Source organism: Puntigrus tetrazona, chromosome 5, assembly GCF_018831695.1.
Source record: "Puntigrus tetrazona isolate hp1 chromosome 5, ASM1883169v1, whole genome shotgun sequence".
NCBI lineage: Eukaryota > Metazoa > Chordata > Actinopteri > Cypriniformes > Cyprinidae > Puntigrus > Puntigrus tetrazona.
The window spans coordinates 6867298-6892453 of NC_056703.1; the positions used below are offsets into that span (position 1 = coordinate 6867298).

Below are 25156 nucleotides of genomic sequence, written 5' to 3' on the forward strand. Positions count from 1 at the left end.
ACATTACAAAATATTATATGTAATTAAATATATAATGAGCTATAAAGAAGCTATAGGAAAGGATCATAAAAATATTTTCTTTTCCTGTCGTGGGACGTGTAAAGATTTGATTTTGTTCTTGATTTTCTCATAATTTCCATACACTGCTCTCCGAGTGAAATTGCGGTGACTATACAGTAAATTCAGCACAGTGCCTGTAAGACGTCTGTGTAAATGTCCTCTTTGCATGTGAAATTTTGCATTTGCTCACAAGTTGCGCTCACATTAATGTCAATAACATCAACAGCCTCTTCGCAAAGTCTGAAACGCTGAGGTTTCAACAGTTGATATTTTTTAGAAAGTAAGTTTCCGGTAACATTTCTGAATGGAGAACAAGCGTTGTTGGCGTGTGAATGTAGGCAGGTGCGAATGTGAGCAACTAAGTAGCATTTTTCCCATTTGCTATCACAAAAAAAACATAAAAATACTAAAAGGGTGCTTTTAGAGTCTTAGAAGTACGATTCGCAAATATATTAGCCCACTTAAAGCTTTTAACGAAGCGTTTTAACTCAACGCTAACAATCCGTTTGCACGTCGGAGTTTGTGCGTGTAAAAATAATCCACGTTTTACTGGAGATTGATTCGTTCTTCATCTTGCTCGCACAACCCCCTCCTCCACACACAAACGCATCGATCTGCTTCAGTATTCCATCGCTTCACTCTCCCTGACCGCGTATGCAGAGAGTAGCTCTTTAAGAATGACACAATTACGCACACACAGTCCCGTCTAATGCGCTATTCACCTGCTGCTGTTCTCCCTGCAATCATGCACTGAATTTTTCAAACGCTAGCCGTTTCTGATGTGACAGTCATTAGCATGTTTGTTCTGCGTCTGCTACTTTAGTCGAAAAATACCATTATGGTTTTAACTGTTGTGTAATATTCCGTTGTTATTTGTATGCGTGTATTGTTGTGAAGTGTGTGTGTGTGTGTGTGTGTGTGTGTGTGTACGTGTATGTGATTACAGCACCTGTAATTTGAACTCTTATGTTGACAATGTGGTGCTCAACCGCACATTTCATTTGGTGCTATAATACCCACAAGCCTCGAGACAAAAGAGTTTAGGTTACAAACACACACAAAAGCATGTGCACACACACACACACACACACCTGAACACTAACCCTTCAGCACAAACACAGCATACAAATGCCTGGCTTGATTTTATGTAAAATTGTGCTCGAACATGGCTTGATTTTCCCCGTTCTTGGGTTTCCAGCCAATAGCTGCACAATAGTTATTTCAAAGCATCGGCTTTATAATCTCAAACACGTTTTAAAGGTATAGTTCTCCCAAAAATGAAAATTATGTCAATAATTACTCGCCCTCACGCCATCCCAAATCTGTAAGAACATGAATCAAGATGTTTTTGATTAATTATCAGAGCTCTCTGACCCTCCAGAAACATTAAGGATATTGTGCAAAAAATATGCGCAAAGGAAACAAAAAAAAAAAACAACTTTATTCAACAATTTGCATCCTCCGTGTGAGCTTGGTGCCATTTCGGAGACTATAACATACGTAAGCAATGTAGGCAACGTATGTATGTGAATATTGTTGTTTATGCTTTGATCCTGACGATCTCTTTAAACACACGTCACAATTTAATCTCAATTTAGGTTCCCAAAATGATTCATTAACTGTTCTCAATGGCACTTTCTGATTTTGCCGAGTTCGACGCCAACATGTCTTGTTGACCCTGGAACAGCATTTTAATCCACAAACGTGGTCTTGACCATATCACTATACCTGAACCTAACATTACCCATGAGTATAGCCTAAAATCAGAGGAAGCGATAGATCAATGATACTGATGCACAAGCACCAAACACTGATGGTAAGCCTAAAGTTCTTCAAATCTGATTGGCTAATTGTTCCAGGGTTAACAAAGATGTTAACCTAGAGGTTGTGTGTTATAAATGTGATGTCTTTAGGGAGGGATTTACATACCCGATATACACCGTTTGTGTATAGTTTGTCCGATAACATACTGTTCTGCTAATAATACAGATGAAGAGCATTGAACAGTTAAGTCTCCGCCCACTTCCTACTACATATCCCACATTCTCTCATTTCTTAATATACTCATAACCTCTTTTTTTTTTCCTCTCTGTCTCGCCAAGTGTCTAGTATCGAAAGAGGTGCATGCTCTGCAGGTGCAGGTGTGTAATGAACAGAGGTGATGTGTCTGCGTGCGTGACATCATCAGGCAGCGAGGGTGGGTCGAGAAGGAGAGAGATTAAACGAGAAGAAAAGGTTATTGTCTGAACAATGACCTCATTGCGCCCCTCTCTCCTGCGCTAGACAGAGGATTATGGGTATACCTGGGGCAGAAAGAAAAAAAAAAGAAGGTTATGAGATCATGAGGGCAAGAAAAAAAACACTGTAGAAACGCGTACACAGGACGAGGATGCTTGTCGTTTGCGGATGGTTTGAATGCAAAGCGCACAGCGTCCTTGAAGACAGATGCCAAAACACGCACACAGTCACATTTCACACGCATACAAACACATACGGCTAATGCTCTGCCTTTTTCAGTGGAAATTATGGCTTTCCTCATTTGCATGGACCTCGTGAAGTAACGCGTTTGCATACAGAACTGGTGAAGACCGCTATTCCTTCGCCACGATGGAGCAGCTGTAAGTCACAGTCACCGGTTGTGACATTATTAAAAATCACGCAAGCCTGAATCTTTCTAATGTAAATGAGCATCTTAATGAGAAGCTGTCTGGCTCTACAGCATGGTGATCTCGGGTAGCGTTACACGCTGTTCGACGCACCATAGGCAGTGACTGTAAACGCTTTAAAAAATGATGTTGACAGCAAAACTAACAGACGCGGAAGGAAATTGTCATAATAAAAAGATGCTCAGTATTTCAGTGAATGCACTCAATTAATGATAATCTTTCACCCTTTAAATCACTTTGCCACAAAGGCAATTAAATATTCCAATTAAAATATTTCACCAAGTGCTTGTGTATGTGTTACAGACAGAGAGTGAAAGAGCCTTGGCCTGTATGTACGCTGCAAAACAGTGCATATAAATATATATTTAAAAAGTAGGTCCTGTGCCTACTTTTACGCACTGATTGCAAAATATTTTTTTAAAAAGCTTTTATATATTTAAAAAATGCCTTAAAAGATGGTCAATATTTATAAATAAAGAAAATGAAGCTGAATGAGATTTTGGCTGGTTATGGTCTGTGCTGTTATAGATAAATAAATGGCCATAAAACTGGCAGTCGGTGGCAGAAAACCAATGTTTTAATAAATGATCTATTGAATCATTCAAATCAAACAAATCGTTCAAAACGGATTTAATTAGAAACGAAACACTGCGTCACAATGTGCACGCTATCCATCTTAAATTCTATGTAATATTAGTGGTTTTGAATACTTTTTAGGGAAGACGGGGTGGGTAGTATATATATTGGGACGCAGGTAGTGAGTCCATCTGAGTGGACTGTTGAATCAGTGAATCACTGGATCACTCGATTCTTTCAAAAATAGATTCGTTCAAGGAACAGAACACCGTGTTGCTCTGCACTGCTGGATGAAATTAACAGCATATTTGTGCTGATATTAAGAAAAGTACATTGTGCATTGAATATAAAACAAAAAAAAGTCTTGTTTTGTTTAATTGGTGGAATTTTGATGATGAATGCCGTTAAAATGCCCTTATAATGTATTTATACATATACATATATATGTATATGTATATGTATATATATATATATATATATATACATATACATATATATATATATATATATACACACACACACATATATACCTATACACATATATCTATATATATATATCTATATATCTATATATCTATATATATATATATATATATATATATATATATATATATATATATATATATATATATATATATATATATATATATATATATATATATATATATATATATATATACATACATACATACACACAAACACATTCATACATATTATCTCGTATTTTATAATTTTGCTATTGGTCTATTGATTTGACAACGTAACACACACACACACACACACACACACACACACACACACACACACACACAAAGAGAGAGATAGAGAATTTGCGGTTAACAAGCTCCCCACCTGACTCTCGCGGTCACGAGCGCGGCGCGCGGCTGTAAGGGGACTCCAGCCTGCGAGAATCTGCTTCTTGACTGTTCAGTTACGCGCGAGGTGTGTCCTGTGCGTCCCTATGAAACTCACCACTGCGACCATCAGGTGCATTAAGAAAAGGACCGGCAGAAACGCGCTACCAGTACTAAGAGGCAACGCAATGAAGGGACGCAGCGGCACGAGCAGCTGTAGGGAAAAAGACGCTCACTGATCTGTCTCTTTGAAAGAGAAGACTAAGAAAAAAAAGGCGAGGGACAGAAGAACTTGGACTGCGGGAGAGAATAACATCGCATGGGGCCATGAGCGGTGCAGACCCCGCAGCGAACAAACTGTTGAGTTTCAACCAACGGTAAAGCATGCAGTTCCTGCATTATATATAGACATTTATACTTGCATTGAAATATAATCAGATGATTGTTTTGTGGAGGTTATTCTGACACGGTCATATTGCTGCAGTATGAGGGGTTATAGACTTGCATCTCATTTGAACGTGCAACAAGCTGCACCCTCCTCGGAGTGATCAATCAACATATTGAATGCGGATATCGGAAATAAGCACTTAAAAGCATAAATCTTTCATCTTTGTTTTTTTACAGACTGGCATTCAAATCTTACACGAGTGTGTGTGTGTGTGTGTGTGTGTGCGTTATGTGGTCCAGTAATATTGAAAGGTCCCCCCTACAATACAAACACCTCATGACTTTCTTTGTTTCTGTCAGACGTAAAGAAGAATGTCTCTCTCAGTCACCGTTCACTTTCGTTTTATGGAAATATGCGTTAAAAGTCGGTGGCGGCTTGTCTAACGTCTCTTTTTGCGTTCTGAAGTCTAAAACAACACGGGAGCGTTTAATTGACAGGATATTAATTTTTTGGCTGAACTGTCTCTTTAAGAAGCCGCGCTCTTGTTTCTCTTCAGCACCGCAGTAATATTTGTACGAGTCCACAAGTCTTTGCATCTGAAGTAGATTAAATTCAGGTGGGAAAGGGGGGAACCTTTCTGCCTGTGGGACACAATTCTGTTCAGACGAAATGTTTTAGACTTTTAGTGGGATATACTAGTACGGAAAATCTGTAAATTATTCATGTGAACGCCTCACGGTAGAGTGGACATCCATGCGCCACTGTACAAAACCTGGCGTCACAGTAAACATGGTGTTTTTTTCTTATTGAAATACGAAATGCGTTTTAGGCGTTCGCTTTAAGACGGTCTGTGGTCGTGGTGAAGCGTCGCTGACAGGCGTCCGCGATCACAGGAGCTTTTCCTCGACGAATCTGCGGTAATTTGAGGTGCGCGTGATGCCACTCAGCAATTATTTACGTGACAGCACAAAGTAGCCGTCTATATCCAACGAGTGCAGGGCCAAAACAACACCTGTTGAGGTGTCCCGACAGAAGCGTAATCACGCGCATGTACAGAAAAAGTATTTTTTTTTTTTGAGGCACAAAGCCACGTAGATGACAGGTCACGTGTCATCACAACAACTCAACAAACTCTTGACCTCTGGGATTTTTGCGGTAAAAGTGAACAGGCCTATCATTACAATTCATAAAAATACAGACTCATCTTCTTATCTTACTGTCACAAACCCCAGGGGGAAAAAAGTTGTATAAGCAGTGGTTAAAATAAGTCTTTCTTTGCCTCCCCATACTATCTGTCTTTGTTATCCATTTCTATCACGCTTATTCTCAAAGGAAGTTCCTTCTGCAGTGTTGGCTTAATTATATTAATCTATTTTAACAGTGCATTTATTTCTAAAGCGGAGTTGGCGCATAATGAGAAAGTTGGAGCTCAAAGGGCAATTTTGTTCTTAATGATTGCGTTATTAGACGTTCGCCGTCAGGCTGTCTGCGGCAGCTTCACTTGTAACCTTTTCTTCGGTCATGTGGCAAGTCTGCAAACGTCTAAGCCGTTGAGCTCCGCATCATTGGAAACGCGATATCGTGCCAGATCATTATCGCGAAATTATTATCGCAGATGCATAACAGGAGTGATTACAGCGAACAAACTTGACCGTATTTGGTTTCGCGGTATTACCGGAGGGTAATGGCTATGCTAATTATGCAATGCTGTTGCTGTCATCATTATCATAATCGCAAACACGGTCATCTGCCAGTGCCCTACTACTTATTAGAACCATTATAGGTTCTCTTTTCAAAACGAATCTCGTTTTTGCGAAATGATTTGTTATAATCAATGGAACCATCAGATCATGAGCAACAGTCAAAGGTTTTTTTGAAGATGAGAGACTAGAAGCCGTTTTTTTATGTCCTCGGCTGTTAATTGTTTTCTCCTCCAGGGTTAGTGTTTCTGAATTTGAAGCAGGTTTCTTTCAGCCCCGTGACACAGTAAATCATCTAATGATGAGCCACTCCTTTCCATCCTTGTCTTGCTTGCAAATCGCTTGTGCATTTTGTCTTTAAACGCTCTTAGTCAAATAAGACGCCGTTCAGCTGTAATCACCAGTGGGTCATTCTGACAGGATTATGCGGCCATTTCTGAAGTCGACCTTTTATCTCATTTCATTTTTCCGATCTTTCAATTAACCATCTCCCTTCCCCCATCTCCGAGCATTTCGCGGTGCGTAGCAGGAGCGCATAGGAAATGAGACATGTTTAAACTTCTATAGCTGCATGAATAAACCAAGAACGCTTGCATGCCGAATCGAAAACATATTGCACATAAGCGTGGCCTGCACATGCGGGACTTAGCGTTTAATTATTAGACATTTTGGCTTATTATATTGCACTTTAAACATTTTATCCTATTAAAATGTATAAAAATCTGTTACAAAATGGAAAAAAAGCATGCAGACTCTTCCTGCTCGTGAATTAGCATGCGCTTTATACATGCATGATGTGCAATATCACTTTTGTTGTCAGTAAGGACATTCTTAGCTGCATTCTGCGCTAATGGAAACATAATGATAGCCCTCACACAGAGGAAATGTGTTTGCTCACATGCACAATTTACATTGCACTTGAAGTGAAATGGCTATAATAAATGTAAGCGTTCGTGCGGCTCGGCATATGAATTGTTTAAACCTCAGTCAGAAGAGATGTTGTCTTCAACAATCACAAGTGGCTGACTGAAGCGGCAGCATTATTAAATTGCTGTTTTTGTTTTTTAATGAAGCTGAAATGCTTTTTTCGTACGCCAGTTTAATATACAGCGACGGCTATAAGTAAGCCGTTCGTAGGTTGATGTCCCTGAAAAGTAAACACTGTAGGTTGGCAATGCTTTTTTTTTATTTTGGCATCTCATCCTGACATAGCAACACTAGCTCAACCAGTGGTGTCAGGTTGAGGGTGGGACTTTGTGTTTGCCCAGCCAATGGCAGGCAGGAAAGGGCTCAAGTAGTTAGAATAAAAAAATATTTCATATAATTGATTATACTGGTTTATGCTATCCATTTTCCTATTTGCAACAAGAGCTGGAAAGTATGCAACTTTAAAGTCACTTAATGAAATCGATGCTGCATTGGAAAGATACGGTTAGTTGCTTCTAGTGGGTCACCCATCCTTGCTGTTGAGCTCTGGTGGAGAATATGACCTGTTTGAAACATTTTATTTATGATGCAAGCGGCACAGAAATTACACGGCTTTTGTGCATTAAGGTCTTCCTGAGAAGTGGTTTTTAACGGGCGAGATCCTCTTTGTGTTTATTTGGGAAGATGCGTGATGTCTGGTTGTCAGCTGAGTCACCGAGCATGTGCTTCTCGCTCTAATAATCTAAAACTACTTCACTGGGAAAGTGTCAGGCTGTGACATCACCGGGATTCGAGTGGGCGGGGCTTCTGCTTTTTTGATGCAGGTTTCTGGGGTCGAAACTAAAATACTGTTTCTTCATGCTCCAGGTGTTCACATAAGCCAGAGAATTTCTCAATAGGAAATCGCATTAGCAATACGAATGTTTTAATCACAAAATACGCAAACATTTCAAGACAATAAAAATGCATGGGTTGCAAAACGTATTGTGCGCCTTTATTACATTTGTTTAAATGGCTATATGCTCTGTTTTACAGCTCAGCATCAGAGGATCTTGGGTGCCGGAGAGGAGAGTTCAGCCGGAAACACTATGGATCAGTTGAACTGGTGAGGACTGTGTATTCTGTATATATTTACATATCCTCTTTCTTCTTCTTTCCAATCTATTTTTCTCCGCAAGTGCTCTTCTGTGAAGGAAGTAGACATGTATTTCTGTTGCATTTTTTTTATATATGTCTTGGGTTTAATTCCGACTGTTTTGAAATCTGTATGTCTTTGTAATTGCTCACTTAAACATCATCCCACTCTGCAGGATTTTGCAGCAGGTTAAACAGGGACAAAAATAGCAGCATTTATATGATCGAGAGTGTTTTGCCTGGTCGAACACATGTGTTGTATTGAGTGGGTGAGGGTGTGTTTCATTCAGCGGTGTCTGTCTCTCCCAGATAGTTGTTGCACGGAGGAAGTGGTTTAATACCACACTAGATGCTACTTCCTATTTGAAACACACAGGAGGTTTGTGGCTAGAAAGAAATGGGTGACCTTGTGTCAGATAGTACCATGTCACAAAACCACATGCATTATCATACACGACAGATGGAAAATATAAATGTGCGAATATGACTGCATGTGTGAAGGGCATTCGTAACTGTATTCAAAGTTGAAAACAAATGACATGAATTGTATAGCAGATGGAAATCAAAGCAATTTTGTAATTGCCTGTTGCATATAAGTACCTACATGATACTATACTCTGGGATGCTTGATTCCGATTGGTCAATTGTGGCATTGATATTTCTGAATAATGACCGTTGTCCAGGGAAACGCAGTATAACCGGCCTCTCCGCGATTGTGCTTTGTTTCTCTAGTTTCTACGAAGCGTCTCAAATCAATATTTCAAATCAATTTCATGTCCACGTATTTATTTTTTTAAGCGTCCCGTCTACAGGATAATTTACATAATTATTCAGAAAGCCTTCACCACAAAAATAAACATGGAAAGGTCAATCCCGGACACTCTACATTCTCTTTCTTTGAACATAATAAAATAATTTCAGCTCGAATCAATATTTCATGTCCATTTAGTAAGTAAGTAGCCGTGTAATATGTTTCACACCGGTGTCCTCTTCTCTCTGTTGGGGTTTATTTTGCGGTAATGGCTATCTGATTGCTTACCCCTCTCTTATATCCGTTGTAAATTTAAAACAAGAAATATCTGGTTCAATTTTAAAAAAAAAATTTGCATGCTAACCACATTTAGTTGTCTGTATTTTTCCATATGTTTGTTTTGCTTTATTTTTAATCCATATTGCTCTTTTTAAACCAGGATGAGGTTACTAAGAGACATGCTTGTAGCGTTTCACTCTTTTTTCCTTTATTTCCAAAGCTGTACTTAATTACATTCATTATTGCAGAATGTGCGTCTCTTATTATGGATTTCTGTATGCATCTGCCTGGCAGGGTTTTTGAGTTATTTTAATTATTATATTATGCTACTAATTGATTCCGTTATGGTTTTCATGCCAGAAGTGGCATTATTTTACATTAACACTTTTACCCGCATGTTGTGCATGTAACAACATAATCATCGTGAGAGGAAAATAGCAGCATTGACCATCACTTTTATACAATTACACTGATCAAACATACACAAAGTAGATCCAGATTTCACACAGACTTGGAATAATAATGCGCGGTTATAGGAACATACTTTTCAAAGTCTGAAACCTGAGGACCAAATGAATAAGAAAGGTGTATGCACTCGATGTTATAGACGCAATTTCTATATGCATGGCTTACTTGCTGTATGGTTCAGTTAGTTTATATAAGTGCATTAGCTCCAGGGATTCTCTTATAGGTGATTTTATGACCTCTAAGTGCAAAGTGTGTATCTAAGTGCTGAAGAATGTAATGCATGCGTGTCTATGTGAGGTTTTTGAGTTAAAAGCTTCCCAAGTGCTCCATCCTCTCATTACTGCATGATGGCCTAATGTAAACATGACTGTTGTTTAGAAGCTATTATATGCTGAACCATTTCTAGAAGTAGCTAGACATCATCTAGAAACCCATTCCATAACCTGTAATCATAGACATAAAACATTAGACCTGATCACAGATCAACAGCCAGTGCTGTGCTGTCCATCTTGGTTGGAAAGCTGAATGTGCTGCGTTTGATGACTCCTCTATTGTCAGTAAAGAATGTAAAGTATGCATGCGTGTAGTAAAAATACAGTACAATCTGGATGAAATGCATCAGCCATGTTGAATCCGGTACTTAATTATACTGCTGTTTTTCACACACTGTATAGTTAGGTAGGCATGTATGGAAGCAGGGACTTCGATGTCAAAGGTTGACTACTAAATTAGCATATTTAATAAATACCAAAAATTATTCCAAGGCCATAAACATATTTCAAATATAGTTACAGAAACCAATTATAAGTATTAACTAGTTGCTTATTAGCATACATATTATTAACTTGCCTGTTTATTAGTAGGCTGCTTTAGCACATATTCTTGCCGCCGTCGCCTCTGGCTTGCTTGGTTGAGGACACTTAACTTCTAGTGATTTAACGTCGAATTGATTACAGAGACCGTCTCTGCATTTAATAAGAAATTGGTCACTCTCGTCATTATACATCCCTGTCATTATACTGTACAGTGCTTTGATGCAACCTGTGTTGTTAAAAGCGCTGTATAAATAAAAATGATTGAATGATTGATATTCGGCATGGCCGTATTTTACATCCCTAATCCTGCCAGTGCCTAGCTACCTTACTAACTATTAAATAACAGAAAATTAGGAGTTTATTGAGACGTAGGTAAATTAAAACGCAATTTGTTCATAGCAAGAATTGGACCTTAAAGTTAAATGCGCCCATTACAAATTATATCACAGATTGCTTGCATCACAGGTTATTAAAACGGTCATATAATCTTTCATTTTCTTCGCCAAACAAACAAATATTACATTTTAAGCTACTTCACACTCATTTATTGTTAAAACAGAAGCATTGTGCTGTGAACAGAAAAGCCAGTGTTTGATGTGATTGGCCATTTCAATCAATTTGACCTTTACAAGTGCTTTCAGAACACCGGCAGACAACCTAAATATTGTTCCCTATAATTGGTATTTGGTGTTTACGGCACTGATTCCAGCAACAAGCAGTTTTTCTGTTCACACCGACAGTGAAAATGCTGTACAATGCAGCGAAATTGCAGCCAATCAGAAGAGTGCGTGAATTTGCTCTCTTAAATTGTTGGTTAAACATACTGCACAGCTGAAGAGCATAACAACCATCAATCTCTCAGCTCTGATGCTTGTTGGATTATTTACTGTACATTGAAGAGCGAGGTTTCGGTTTAGTGAAAGTCTGGGAGGCGCTACACGAAGAACAAAATAAAATATGTTAACTTATCAGGATACAAAAAGGGAATAACGTACACGTAGGAGAGGTAGCTTTTATCGCTTGTTGCATTGAGCTTGGTCAGAAATCAGTATATAAAGGAGCGTGAGATGGAGCGCTTCAAAGAGAGCAGATGAAAATGCTTTGTCATCATCAGAGCAGCATCGCTGAAGTCCATGACAGGACTCAGCTGTACTTGCTCAGCTGCAGTATGTGAAGGCAGATAACATCAAAGATCGAGGGAACACAGCCCATCGACACGCAGGCTGAAGACACGGAGGGATCTTGAGGAAGAGAGATCTGATACGGAGTGAGTGGCACAGAACAATGCTTAATTGTGCCGCTTTCATTTTTTTTTTTTTCAACCGCGTGCTTTTCAATACCTCGGATGTTTTGAATAGTATTCATTCAGGCGTTACTACATCCTTCTAAAGGAATTTCGATTTTTTTGATCAGTATTCTAAAGTGAAGATCGTGATAATCTATAGTAATTACTGAAGTCATGAGGTTTTTGTAAGGTTCTGGTTAGTAATTCACAAATAACTAGTAGTCACTACTATCCAAAACCTTACACGCATCTCAAAAGCTTGCAATGACTTCAGCCGATGATGATTTTCACTTCAGAATACTGATAAAAGCAATAGTAGTTCCTTTAGAATGATTTGGTATAACTTGAGTCATTACTAGTGGGTTACCATTATCTTAATTTTGGAATGAATTATTTATTATGCATAATTCACATAAATTTTAAAGTTCTTAGGAGTTCTCCAGAATATATAAAAACAGTTTTTGATTGGCTAATCGTGAACTACCAGTACTATTACTTACTAAATAGTTTATCAGAGTTTCTTGTTAGATAATAGTAGTTATTACAATGTTAATAGTGCAGTAGTCATTTGTAGTTATTAACGATGGAACAGTATTGTAAAGTGTTACCGTTTTTTTTTTTTTTTTAGAGTGAATCGAATGTATAAGTACTTTAAGCTTCCCAATAATTAAAGTAGAGGCACGTTATTCTTCAGCCACTATGTTCTGGTGTAACACAAATACTTTAACACTTTAGTTTTTAACAAGCGCTTTCGGCTGTAGATTTCTGTTACTTTTGCTCCGCGTAAGGATCTCCACATTTACCCGCAGGTACTGTGCCATTTAGTTTTTTCTTAAAAATAAGCGTGTTTCTTTTTATAGAATACAACCAGCTCTTGAAGATGGCACCTGAATTTGAGAGGTCACCGTTTGAATTAACTTACTTTGATACGATGACACAGCTGACTAAAGAATTAAACGCGTATTGTCGTGAGGGCCTCCCACTGGCTATATTAAAATTTCTAATAACGCTGCATGATGACACATACACATCCCCCGGTATGCATCTTCTCGACTTATTGCTTTTATTATAACGATTTGATTCAAACCAGGTCCAAAAGCCTGCGAACCCCACACACATATGCTGAGCAGAGGGAGGGTTGGCTGCAGAGTAACTGCGGTGTGTAAAATTAGCATGTCGGGCTCAGTGGAACATGTTGCCCGCAGCTCTATCATATGAAGCATCAAGAGTGAGTCACACTGACTGCATCCAATTCTGTGGGTGGGTCACTTTCACAAGACTGTTCGAAAGATGGGACATGGGACGGGAGAAAATTAAGCAGCGTTGAAGACATTTATTTATCCACTTGTCTGAAAGTTGTCTGAGAGTTCAGACCACTTCGTGTGTAGTTCTGCTAAGAAATGCCTTGCGTGGGAAAACACAGCGCTCTTATATAAATCAAGGCAGTATGATCTGTTCATGTACAGTATGTGTGGGTGTGTGTTATTGAGGGAAATCCTGTGTTTTGTTAAATATAACTAAAACCAGTTATATCATATCTCCTTCTACCTCCTCTCCGCTTTTTTTCTTCTTATTCTGCAATTAAATGAGCATTAAGCTTCATGAGTGTTCTAGCTTGTCAAGTTAGAAGCTAATTATGCTACCCTAGTAAAAAAAAAAAAAAAAAAAAAAATAATAATATATATATATATATATATATATATATATATACCAAGTACAGTTCAAATCTATTAACATATTTACTGACATATCACTTACTGATATTAAAATTATATTTCAACTTTATATAGAGAACTTCTTGTGAAACAGTAATATTAAGGCTAAACTTTTCCACTTTAAAATACACTTTGTTATATCTTTAGTTGGACTACTTTTGCACAAATAAAATAAATATAAAATAAATATTTAGCAGACTTTAAATCAGTCCAGTTTAGTATACCGAAAGAACAACCACAGCGTATTTTATTAGGTACATCAACATGTAAAGCTTGAAATTAATGTAATCAAATCTCATCAGGTGCATTTTATTCAAAATAAAATCAAAAACACCCTAATTTATATAACCATGTCAAAACATATATTGGTTCATTTATATGAACCATTGCCCAATGAATTTTAGTTAGTTACTCCCCTACACTGGTATGTGTGTTTTACATAGTTTTAGAGAAAGACATAAGTGAGCTCTGATATCATATGTCTTTCTATCTTTTACGAACACACACACACACACACACAAAGAAACATACAACTGCATAAAATGTGGCTGGTTTGATGTGACTGCTACAACCTGTGCCCCTTAAACTTTAAAATTAAAGGTCCTCCACTCACAAAAAGGGCATGTGAAGCAGCTCCTCTGGCATTTATCCGTAGCTAGACACAGTGGTCGAATTGTAAAAAAAAAAGTGGGTGGATAGCGTGGTTGGGGGGAACAGGGTCCTATAGTTCATTTTAAAAAGGTTTTTCATTTAAAGAAAATTTTATAGATTACTGTTTAACCGTTTTTTTCCTATTTTCGCAAACTTGATAATTAAACAAGATTTTACTTAATGGTTTTTGTATTGGCACCTTGGCTGTCATGAATAAATAACGATGACAATAAAACCCAATCCATGTTTTAATAAATGACTCATTGAATCATTCAGTGATTCAGTCAAAACAGCTGATTCAATTAAAATTCAATCTCAGTATTGGCTCACTCGATTTGTTCAAGAAATATTCAGAAAAGAACATTGTTTGTGCAATGAACAAAACAAAAACTCATGGGTCTACATGTTTTTTTCATTGCTGGAATTATTAGGGCATTTTAACTTAATCTTAATAGGCTTCATTGCACATTGAATACTTTTGGACTCTCAAGACATTTTTATTTTTTTCATTTTCTTTTTGCATTGATAATTCTCTCCTATCGTTTCTCAGTCCCTCACAGTTACACATACAGCACAATAACATCATGTCAGGGGAATGTCTTTGTATTCTAATAAAAAAAAAAAGATGCCTTCTGTTGTCTTCTTTTTAAAGAAAAGAACATTTTACAGAGGGGATGCTTTAATCTTTTTTTTTTCAACCAGGGGATACCATGAATTTTTATGTTGCTTGCTATGCATAGTGTGGGAATTCAAAAATTAAATGTTCATTCAGACTGGAAACTGCAGTTACAAGGTTTGGTTTTGGTTATGCAAAAATGTAGTTAGTTAGAGGCATGTTTTTCCAATGAGCCTAAGTTGGGCAAACTGGGTTTATACTTTTCATTTTTTATCCGTTTTCAATTAAATTGTTTGATTCACAAAACAAAAGTTTAAGTAGGACAAAACTTGCAGTGATTAATTTCCTGCCCCTTCCAAAAAACTGAAATGACTGGTGATAAATGTATGGTAATTAGAGGCCTTTGTTTGATGGTCTCATTGTAGAAACCTGTTCTGTGTTTCACAGTTCATCCAAAGCTTCATTCCACAGTGTGGACTGATTTAGATTATGGAAATGTTTTCTTTTGTTTTTCTCTCAGATTCAAATGCTTTGCTTTTTCCATTTTTGTCTCTCGCCATATTCTTTCCTCATCTCATCTGTCTCTCTGACTTTATTGTGTGAGGCATAAGGACACATATATAAGCTCTAAAAAGATCAATTTTACATCCCAGGCACAATAGCATTGATTATCTTGTGCTCTCTCTTTCTTATACTCTACCATATGCTTCTCTGATACTTTAGTGTGTGTGTGTGTGTGTTTTGAACTTCTGCTTGAGATTGGTAGACTGTCCTGTTATTATCCTGCTATCATTAACCTCATGGCATTTATCAAAACACCCTAATAGCACCTCAAAATGTCACTGGGCGAAAGAAAAAAATCTTATGAGACACGTAATTGTGTCTCTGTGCGCTTAAAGTAGATTCCTGGGGTGTGTACGTCCATTAGAGAGGATGCTGTGTATCACAGACATGTGTCATGGGCAAATATCAAGTTGTCTCAAGGGTCTTGATCCCCTGCATCCATTTTCGAACATAAAGAAATTTATCCACGAAACCTTTTTAACAATTTACCTACCACTGCTTTGTAGTCAGCGTACTCTTAATGTAAATTAATAAAGGCTTTCATTTTCCAGTGAGCTCAAATATTGCCGAAATATTTGAGTGTCATTAAAAATATATTGAAATTATAGAAATATATATTTATACATGTTATATAGGCTAATACATTATTTTGCACATGTAAAGAAATAAATCAGTCATGAACTGATCAAAGAAATTGCGTTGATCTCTTGGCACAAATCATTGTATGATCAAAACGTCCAGTAAACTTCAAAACTTATCATAAAAACAGCTTATATAGAGGCTTCTACATGATTGCCTGTTTAGACCCGCCCACTGATGCACGCATGTAGTGTAATGTGCTCATTAGAGAGAGTTTAATGCAAACATGAATGCATGAACCAAACGATAAAGGTGGCTCAGAAACAAGAAGACACTGTGTAGTGCCAAGCTGTAGGGGAAATATTTTTTTTGCATTGCAACATTAAGAATTAGTTTAAATTGAACTCAAAACCACTTCAGTAAGAACTTGGTCCTTTTTTCACTTAATTTCGCCACGGATTCGTTTACAAACAAGGCACATTTTTTTTGTCTTTAAATTTCATAGGGCAGATCATAGCTGACAGGAAGTGAAGCGGTAGAGAGATAGGGGGAACAGGATTGGGAAAGGTCTGCAAGCCGAGACTCAAACACACACCTGATGTGCAACGGCGCGAAATGACAACGCGCTGGCCACGAGGCTACCGCCGCAGACAACAAGGCACAGTTTGTAAGAAAAAAAAGACTATATTGATCTGACAGTAATGTCGCAAAACTCACAACAACAAGTCTGTATGTAGGCTGTCAAACATACACACACAGCTGTCAGCCAATCATAGCATTTACTTCTGAGTCTACAATCTGCCATGCCTATTCAAACAGAGATGGGGGGGTTAAAAACAGCACAGAAAATAGCATATTGCTTCTAAATATAATGATGCTTTAGATAATGTTATAAGTGGACCTCAGAGAACAGTACAAAAAGTTCAGACCCCCTAATAACTGCACAATGTCAGCGCTAACCACAATACTCACCAAAAACCAACAACTACACCACCATCCAATACTAATACATACGATTAATCAGAAGAACGGATGCATCATATTCAGATATTCAAATAAAGTGGCTTGTTTGTTTTCTTCACTTTATATAAACAAACTCTTTTTTTCACTTTGGTCTTATTACGTATTAAGTGATTGGTGTGAGCGTCTATCTAGAATGTTCTGCCTGGACTTTTGGCATTCTGAGGCCAAGGCTTACCATCTGCCACACACATACACACACACACACACAAACACATACAATGACAATCTCACACTCTAGTCTCTCTCTAGCTGCAGTGCAGCTGCAGTCTGTTTTTAGCAGTTTGGTCTGCCAGATACAGAGAAGAGGGAAGAGAAAGAGAGGGAGGCAGGCCAACAGGTGGAGAAAAAAGGTGGGAGAAATGTGAGGAGGAAAACAAGGTGACTGAAGAAAAGGAAATGGGAGAGGTTCTGTGTTCTGTTGCCTAGCAACCAGCATTGTTCCATCTGGGGGGATGTTGCAATTTTACTGCAAAGAGCAGATTACATCGTGTCAGGTGCAAGTGATTGTCCCACATACACACACACACACAATATCTGTGGAGATAGACTTTCACTAAGACTACTTCTCTTACAAATATGTGCTAAACCAAACAGACGTGTGAGTGTGTGTGTGTGTGTGCGTGTGTGTGTGTGTGTATGTGTGAGAGAGAGAGAGTGATCAATGCTGCACACATATCAGACACACAGGGATCACTTGGCTGTAATTAGTCTGTGATTGTGTGTACAGCTGCTTTTGCATTCATATTGAAGGTTTTTCTTGTAAACAGAGTCATCTGTATGTACCTGTATTGAGTGTGTCACAGCAGACCAGCTATATGCTGCCTGGTCTCTCTTGTATCTTTTTATGAGCATCTCTACAGCACTCTCAGACCTCTTAGATTGTGGCCTAAAAAACAAAACTGAAGACAGTCAAAGAGACTCATGCAAAGAGGAAGAGAAAGACAGCGGGGCCAAAAGTTCACCAAAAAAAATCATTAAAAATACATTTTAAGAAGATAGAAATACGTGCACAATAGATGCCGTTATCAGTGTCAAAATGTTTGAGATGGCTAATTAAATCAAACAAAGCAGGGAATGACATTTACCTGCAGCAAAAGGGGAATAAACATCAGCAATGGTTTAAAGAAGTTCTAAGCGTTTTATGTATTTTATGATAAAATAAAACATAATGGGCCAGATTTTAAAACTGTTTGCATCAGTGCAACATTGATTGGTGTAAAACAATGAAAAGAAACAATGAAACATTATTATTGAAAGATGGAAACCAACCTTATGCATATGCTTTGTTTTCTTTTTAGTTTCTGAAAGTTTCACCAAGGTGTAGTAAATAGCGTGCCCTTATTTGGTTCCTTTTTATTTAAAATTAATTTCATTTCATTTTAAAAATGCAACTTATAGTCATTTATCTCTGTGATGGCAAAGCTGACTTTTCAGCAGACATTACTCCCGCTTTTCAGTGTCAGAAATCAGTGAAATATACTGCTAAACGTTTCTTATTGTTGTCAATGTAGAAAACGCTGTGCTGCTTAATATTCAGTGAAAGCACTGATGCTAAAACTGCATTGTCCACTTGCTAAAAATTTTTTTTTATATATGTGAAGTGAGAATACAACTCCAGTGCAGTCAGATTTATATGCTGATAATTAGTACTAATAATATAAAGTAATGCCTTTTATAGATTTTCGCACCCTATTGTAAAGATGACACAGGTGGTCTCACAATCATGGCATATCTTGTCTTTCTCCTCAGCTCATCTCCAGTGATGCAGACGGGGCCATACAGAGAGCTGGGCGATTCAGAGTGGAGAACGGTTCAATAGATGAGGTAACATACTTGTGTGTGTGTGTTGTTGTATATAATGGATTGCAATAGACTGGAAAGCGGCTAGAGGTTAAACAGCCCTACAATTATTGAAGTTTTTTTGAGCACCGAGAGATTCAACAAGGTTTTGATCTTCGAGTCAGTGCAGCACTGCAGGCACGGGGGCGATGCAATGTATGTAAATACATGCATAAGAAGTGAAGGTGGACAGGAAGAGGAGCACAGATTAAAAGAAGTAGGAGGAAGGATGCAGAAAGAAGAGAGAACAGATGTATTCATCTGGCAGGGAGCAACAAATCAAAACTGCCAGCTTTTGTGTTTTGTGTTTTTGTGAGCGTGTCTGTAGGTGTTTCAATGAAACACACATGCATCAGCAAAAAGAACAAATCGAAGCCAAGTGATTCAATCAGTCCCCAATGTTCTTGCTCTCCCTTTCTCTCTCCATCCACTTGTCCTTTTCATTTCAAGCACCAGACTGTAGCTATGACAACCTCCAATGCTTTATCCCACCAAAACAGACCTCTGATTGGTTGTTAATGATTTAGGGTGAATCGTCACCATAGTGATTAGGGTTCTTTTGAGTATATAGGGAAGCTGGCGTTTACATGACTTGTTTACAATTCATCAGCTGGAACAATTTATTGCGCTGGAACATGATGGCATTGATTTTTGACATGTTTGTGTTCGCATGTATGTGTGTGCCTTACAACAACGCAATAAAAAAAAAAAGTATTAAAGTTTCAGGAAAGTTGACAAAAGAGTCACCTGCCCTTTTGAACCAGTGTTCCTTTGCGGCTGGAATTTTACACTTTATACATTTCTCTGCATTTTGGCGCTAATTTTATGACCTATAGTATGTTTAGGGCAACTATAAAACCTGGCTGATGTTTCTAAATTACCTAAAATCTGGGTTTTGGCTTTATTTTACGCTGAAGGTAATGACTTAAAAGCAGTCTGACCAGTAAAGTGCAGGCATTAGCTGCGTTTTCCTCACAGATTTGCACAAACCTTTTGTAATATTTGCTATAGAAATGTCAATTTAAAAAGGATTGTCCTGTGTGGCATTTCACTTGTGATGGCGTTTTCAATAACTGATGTTATGCACCTAAAACACATGACAACGGATGTAGGTTTACATATATTAAAGCAACCGCGCTAGCTATTATTTTTAATTGAAGGAGACATACAGTAGGCATGTATCTTTAGCAAAGCAATGCGGAGAGTTGCTTCGGGAACATAATCATAACTAGAGTACTTGCGAGTGTAAATAAGTTGTATCCAAGCAGTAATGGCAAAGAAAGCCCCTTATACTTGAGAGGTGTTTCTTGGAGGTTACAGAACATACACCACATGATATGTAAACACACACAAAAAAAGTTTTGCATTACAGTTTTGTGAAATATTCTTCTATAGAATAGCTTGAAAAACCACCTCATGAGCGTAAATATATTTTTCAATATATGGGAGTTTTTTGCTAAATTGATTCGTTTCCATTGGGCGTGTTTTCAGTTAGCTATTTCAGTTTGCGCAATTCACTAAAAATGGCATGCGAGACCTACAGAGAATGATCAGACCATGTACAAATACGCCTACATATAATGTATGGGAACCCCACTGAGCATGTCAATAGAATAACAAAGCTTAAACCCGGCAACATAGAAATCCTGTCAAGAACGTGCCCAGGAAAAAGATGATGCATTCTCACCCTATAGGTTGCTGCAATTTTTTGTTCATTTGTGTTCTAAATAATATCATCTAGCGGATTCTCTCTATGGATTTTCTTGAATTTGCAAGTATAATTTCTGATAGTCTGATAGAAGTAAAAAAATTAATCAGTAAAACTTTACAGTAAAATTACCGTAGTATCATTTAATGATAATTATAAAGAAAACGCTTTTTTTGTTGGGTCCAATGACGTTGTTAATTCTTGGATTACTTTTTTGTAGGCCTCTGACTACACGCCTGGAACATGGAGGAGAACTGACGTCCATTTGGAGAACCCAGAGTATCACACCAGATGGTACTTCAAGTACTTCCTGGGAAAAGGTGGGATTCCACCGAGTATAGAGTGCGCACACACACACACACACACAAATGAGCAAATTCTCTTGTATGCACATACTGTCCTTTTTATTCCGCAGAGCGTAATGAAGAGAATAACACTATTTTGAGTCTATGAAAAAGAAAAGCTTGAATTACACAGGGAATAACAGAACAGTTTGAGAATAGTCACAGTAGGGTTGTGTTGGGAAGTTATTAAAAACCAAAACCAATCCATTTTACAGTACCATTTTATAGCTATATGCTTCATCTTCTTTATTTATCTTCCATTCCTTACACAAAAGCTAACACTGTTGTTCCCACGCATTTTGAGTCAGATGCTGCATTATGTCTCTTTAATTGATTTAAATCACTGCAAATACCTTTTATTCAATGAGAGGGTGATTGAATGAGAGAGGGGGGGGGGCAGACCAAATATGCTTCAGAGGAAGGGTGGAGATGCAGAGACAGACCAGATCTTGTCTTCTAATTGGATTTCAGCCTCTTTTCATTTGTCTTCTGTCTGTAAACCTGGTCTGTCTCAGTCCAAAATATTCTCCTCAAACAGCAGGCTTCCATCCCTTCCTTCCTCTTTCCTTCTTATTTTGATGCGCCAGGAATAGATCTAAATAAACGGGCATCTTCGCAGTCACGTCTCTGAGGACAGTTCACATGGTCACAGCACTTTAGTGTGGCATCTATCAGCAGTATTGCACAGGCAGCACATCGAGAAAGCAGAAAAGAAAACAGCTCCAAAAAAACTGATATGCAAAGATTTAGATGCATTGATCAATTCTTTCCTCTACACGACCGTTGAAAAGTTTAAGGTCAATAAAAGACGGCACACTATATTCATGCAATATAACAGCAAGCATATTTATAATATTAGGGTTAGTTTACTCTAAAATGGAAATTCTGTTATTATTTATTCATCCTCTTGTCATTCCAAAGCCGTAAAACCTTTGTTCATCATGGAACACAATTTAAGATATATTTGAAGAAATCAGAGATCCATCTGGCCAGCAACGCAACTGAAATGTTCCCAGCTCCAGAAATGTGGTAAATACATCAGTAAAACCATGTGACATCAGTGGCTCAACTTCAGTTTTGCAATGCTACAAGAATACTTTTTTGTGTGCAAACAAAACAAAAATAACAATTTGCTCAAACATTCTTCTCCCTCCTGAGTTACGTATTCCGGCATTTTGGGGATTACTTTAAGAGCGTATTTGATGTATCAGCGCAAAATCAGGGGCGTAGCAGCCATTTTAGTGTGGGAGGGGGCGGCTTTCAGGTGATGTGACCCTCCAAGAAATGATGTACTTAATGTAGAAAGTAAGTTCATGTTCATATAATAAATTCTAAATAGAGTACCAGTTGGGAGTTTTACCAAAATATGCAAAGTTTTCGGCACAAAACAAATTAGCTATATTGTGAAGGAATAATTCTATTCTGGGCGTGAGCAGCACAACACAACAAAAGACAGCAGAACCCAATAATCGGTTATGTCTCATTTAGCATCCCCAGTGGTTGCTACGCCCCTGGTAATAAGTGTTGTTTAGGGTAAGTATGCATTGTGATACTCTCTAAAATGGCAGAAGATGTAACTCAGTGGAATGGTTACAATTCTTATTTTTGTTTTCTTTCCGCTAAAGTATTCTTGTAGCGTCGCACAACTGAAGCTGAGCCACTGATACCAAATGTACTATTTAACTAATGTATTTACTACGTTTCTGGACCTCTGTGGAGGATCAGATAGCTCTCTGATTTAATCAAAAATATTTTAATATGCCTTACGGGTTTGGAACGACTTGAGGGTGAGTAATTCATGAAAGAATTTTCATTTTGGGGTTAAGCGGCCCTTTTTTCTACAGCATTACTGTTTTTAACCGCGTTTTTGACAAATGCAGCTGTGGTAAGATACTTTTATCTGTAGTGTATATCTGACATCTAAAGTATTCGAGACAGTGAAGTAACCGAATAGCAATGTGCATTTAATAGCTACCAAAAGAACTGACTCTCCCTTCAATCTGTAGTTCATCAAAACTACGTGGGGACTGATGCAGAGAAGAATCCCTTCTTCCTGTCTGTGGTTTTGTCAGACCAGAACAACCAGAGGGTCCCACAATATCGAGCCATCCTGTGGCGCAAGACGGTGAGTCAGCCAGTGACAGGTAACAGCATGTGTGTGCGTCACTTTTGCTCTGTGCAGTGACTCACACAACAGATTGACCTCTTCATGAAGTGACTCTACATTGTTTGGCTCTGTTGTCTCAAAGGCCAGCATGTGAAGTCTAAATGCCTAAAAAAGCCCGAATAGCACAGTGACACGGTATTAAATGTCACTTTCCTATGAGCAACAAGGTCTCGGTTATAAAACCCTGTGCCGTAGCCTCCAGCAATTCTGGCTTGCTGTCATGTAATGCCATGTCATATTTCGCTTCGTATTCGTATAATTTGCAAAATGTGTCCTTCTCCTTTAGGGTACTCTAAAAATCAGCCTTCCATACAGTCCGACAAAAACGCTATCAGTCAAATCTATATTAAGGTAAGTCTGTTTATAATGCAACCTGCTTACCACCAAACAATTGCAGAACAGAAACAAAATGCATTGCGTTCACACGACCCTTTTGCCCTTCAGTGCCATGAATGTGGATCGTTTTGAGAAGGGGCCCAGGGAGATCCTTAACCCAGAGATTCAGAAGGTGCCCACCCACACCTGTCAATCAACATCACATGCTGTCTGCTCTGTTAATTACTGTCTGTTTCAGCTCTGGTCTGTTGTTTTGCTTCATAATCATTCAAAGGCAGGCGCTGTGTGAGCTGCTGTTGCTCCAGAGAGCTTTGCCTTTGTGGAAATGTGTGCCGCTAATCAAAGGCCATTGTCAGCGGCATTCAGATATTTGAATGCATGAACACGCTCTCTGTAATGTTTGTGTCTACCCCGCACTATTAGTGCTCCTAACTGGTGTTTAGAAATGTAACCTCATTGGAAACGGAATTATTTATTGTACTGAGATATAATTCATTTTTGGCATTTGTTTGCAGGACTTATTGGTGCTGGAGGAGCAAGAGGTGTGTACTGTCAAATGTGTGTATGTGTTTGATTCGTGCAAGGCGAATAAATAACCTGCTTAATGATTCTCGATGTAGGCTGATCACATATTTTTGTGTGTTCTCACAGGGCAGTGTAAACTTTAAATTTGGTGTTCTTTATGCCAAAGATGGACAGCTGACAGATGATGAAATGTTCAGCAATGGTGAGCATAGAATATTATGTCAATATTACGCTCTATTTAACACCGTTAAATAATATTTACCAATAGCCGAATAGATGTAGATTTGACTTAAATATGCCGTATAAGAATGTACAGTGCAATTAATTATTATTATTCACATTCATTCTAGAATGTGAACAGCATAAGGTGGCTCCATTGATTTTAATTAAATGTATTAATGCTCCGTGTTCGTGTTGGTTTCGTGCTTTTTTTTTTTTCTTTCTCCAGAATCAGGAAGTGAGAATTTCGATAAATTTCTGAATCTCCTTGGTGACACGATCTGTCTGCAGGGCTGGGCGGGGTATCGAGGAGGACTGGACACTAAAAGTAGGACAAAAACAAAATATGTCTTTTACAGATCAGAGGATTTTTTTTTTGGATTATTCACGATCTCTCTTTTTTTCTGATTAGATGACACTACAGGAATGAATTCCATCTACACAGTCTATCAGGGTCATGAGCTCATGTTCCACGTTTCCACCATGTTACCTTATTCTAAAGAGAACAAGCAACAGGTAAGATAACACATAAGCTATAAGATGCACAGTATATTTGTTTGCTGACCAATATTTCTTCTTTACACCACCATTTGAAAGTTTGGGGTCCTATTCCACATTATGGCGTTGCACCTAAATTCTTGCATTTAAAATGACTAATTTTACTTTATTATTTTAATTTATTTAGACAAAACAGAATTGTAATATGCTATCAACCATGACAATATTCATCAGCTTTTCGTATTATCAGTATCATTCCCGATATGAGCACTATCCAAACAGGATTTTCTAAAACCAGTTTAGTCTGAATAAGACTATAGACACACACACAAAAAAAAAACACATCCATGTGAAACTGTAAACAGAGTGAGAGAAAGACAAACAGAGAGCAGAGGACTCAGACAGAGAGGAGGATGAATGAAAGAGAAATTTGAATGATAGCGAGAGAGAAGGGAGCTGCATGTGTTTG

The 25156-nt window shown here is 38.0% G+C and overlaps 1 protein-coding gene across 6 annotated transcripts in view; it reads left to right on the forward strand.

Moving 5' to 3' along the window:
• Nucleotides 1–25156, forward strand: part of garnl3 (GTPase activating Rap/RanGAP domain like 3) — a 57535-nt gene that overhangs the window by 9419 nt on the left and 22960 nt on the right. For 5 of the 6 annotated variants that reach the window (XM_043240068.1, XM_043240066.1, XM_043240064.1 and 2 more), the window contains exons 2-11: nt 8207–8276; nt 18801–18875; nt 20819–20918; nt 22949–23067; nt 23396–23460; nt 23554–23617; nt 23961–23987; nt 24097–24172; nt 24419–24517; nt 24602–24705. In XM_043240068.1, the coding sequence (XP_043096003.1) occupies nt 8207–8276; nt 18801–18875; nt 20819–20918; nt 22949–23067; nt 23396–23460; nt 23554–23617; nt 23961–23987; nt 24097–24172; nt 24419–24517; nt 24602–24705 (799 nt within the window). Of the gene's footprint in view, nt 1–4153; nt 4534–8206; nt 8277–18800; nt 18876–20818; nt 20919–22948; nt 23068–23395; nt 23461–23553; nt 23618–23960; nt 23988–24096; nt 24173–24418; nt 24518–24601; nt 24706–25156 lie in introns of those variants that run through there. The other variant, XM_043240065.1, reaches the window with a different exon arrangement.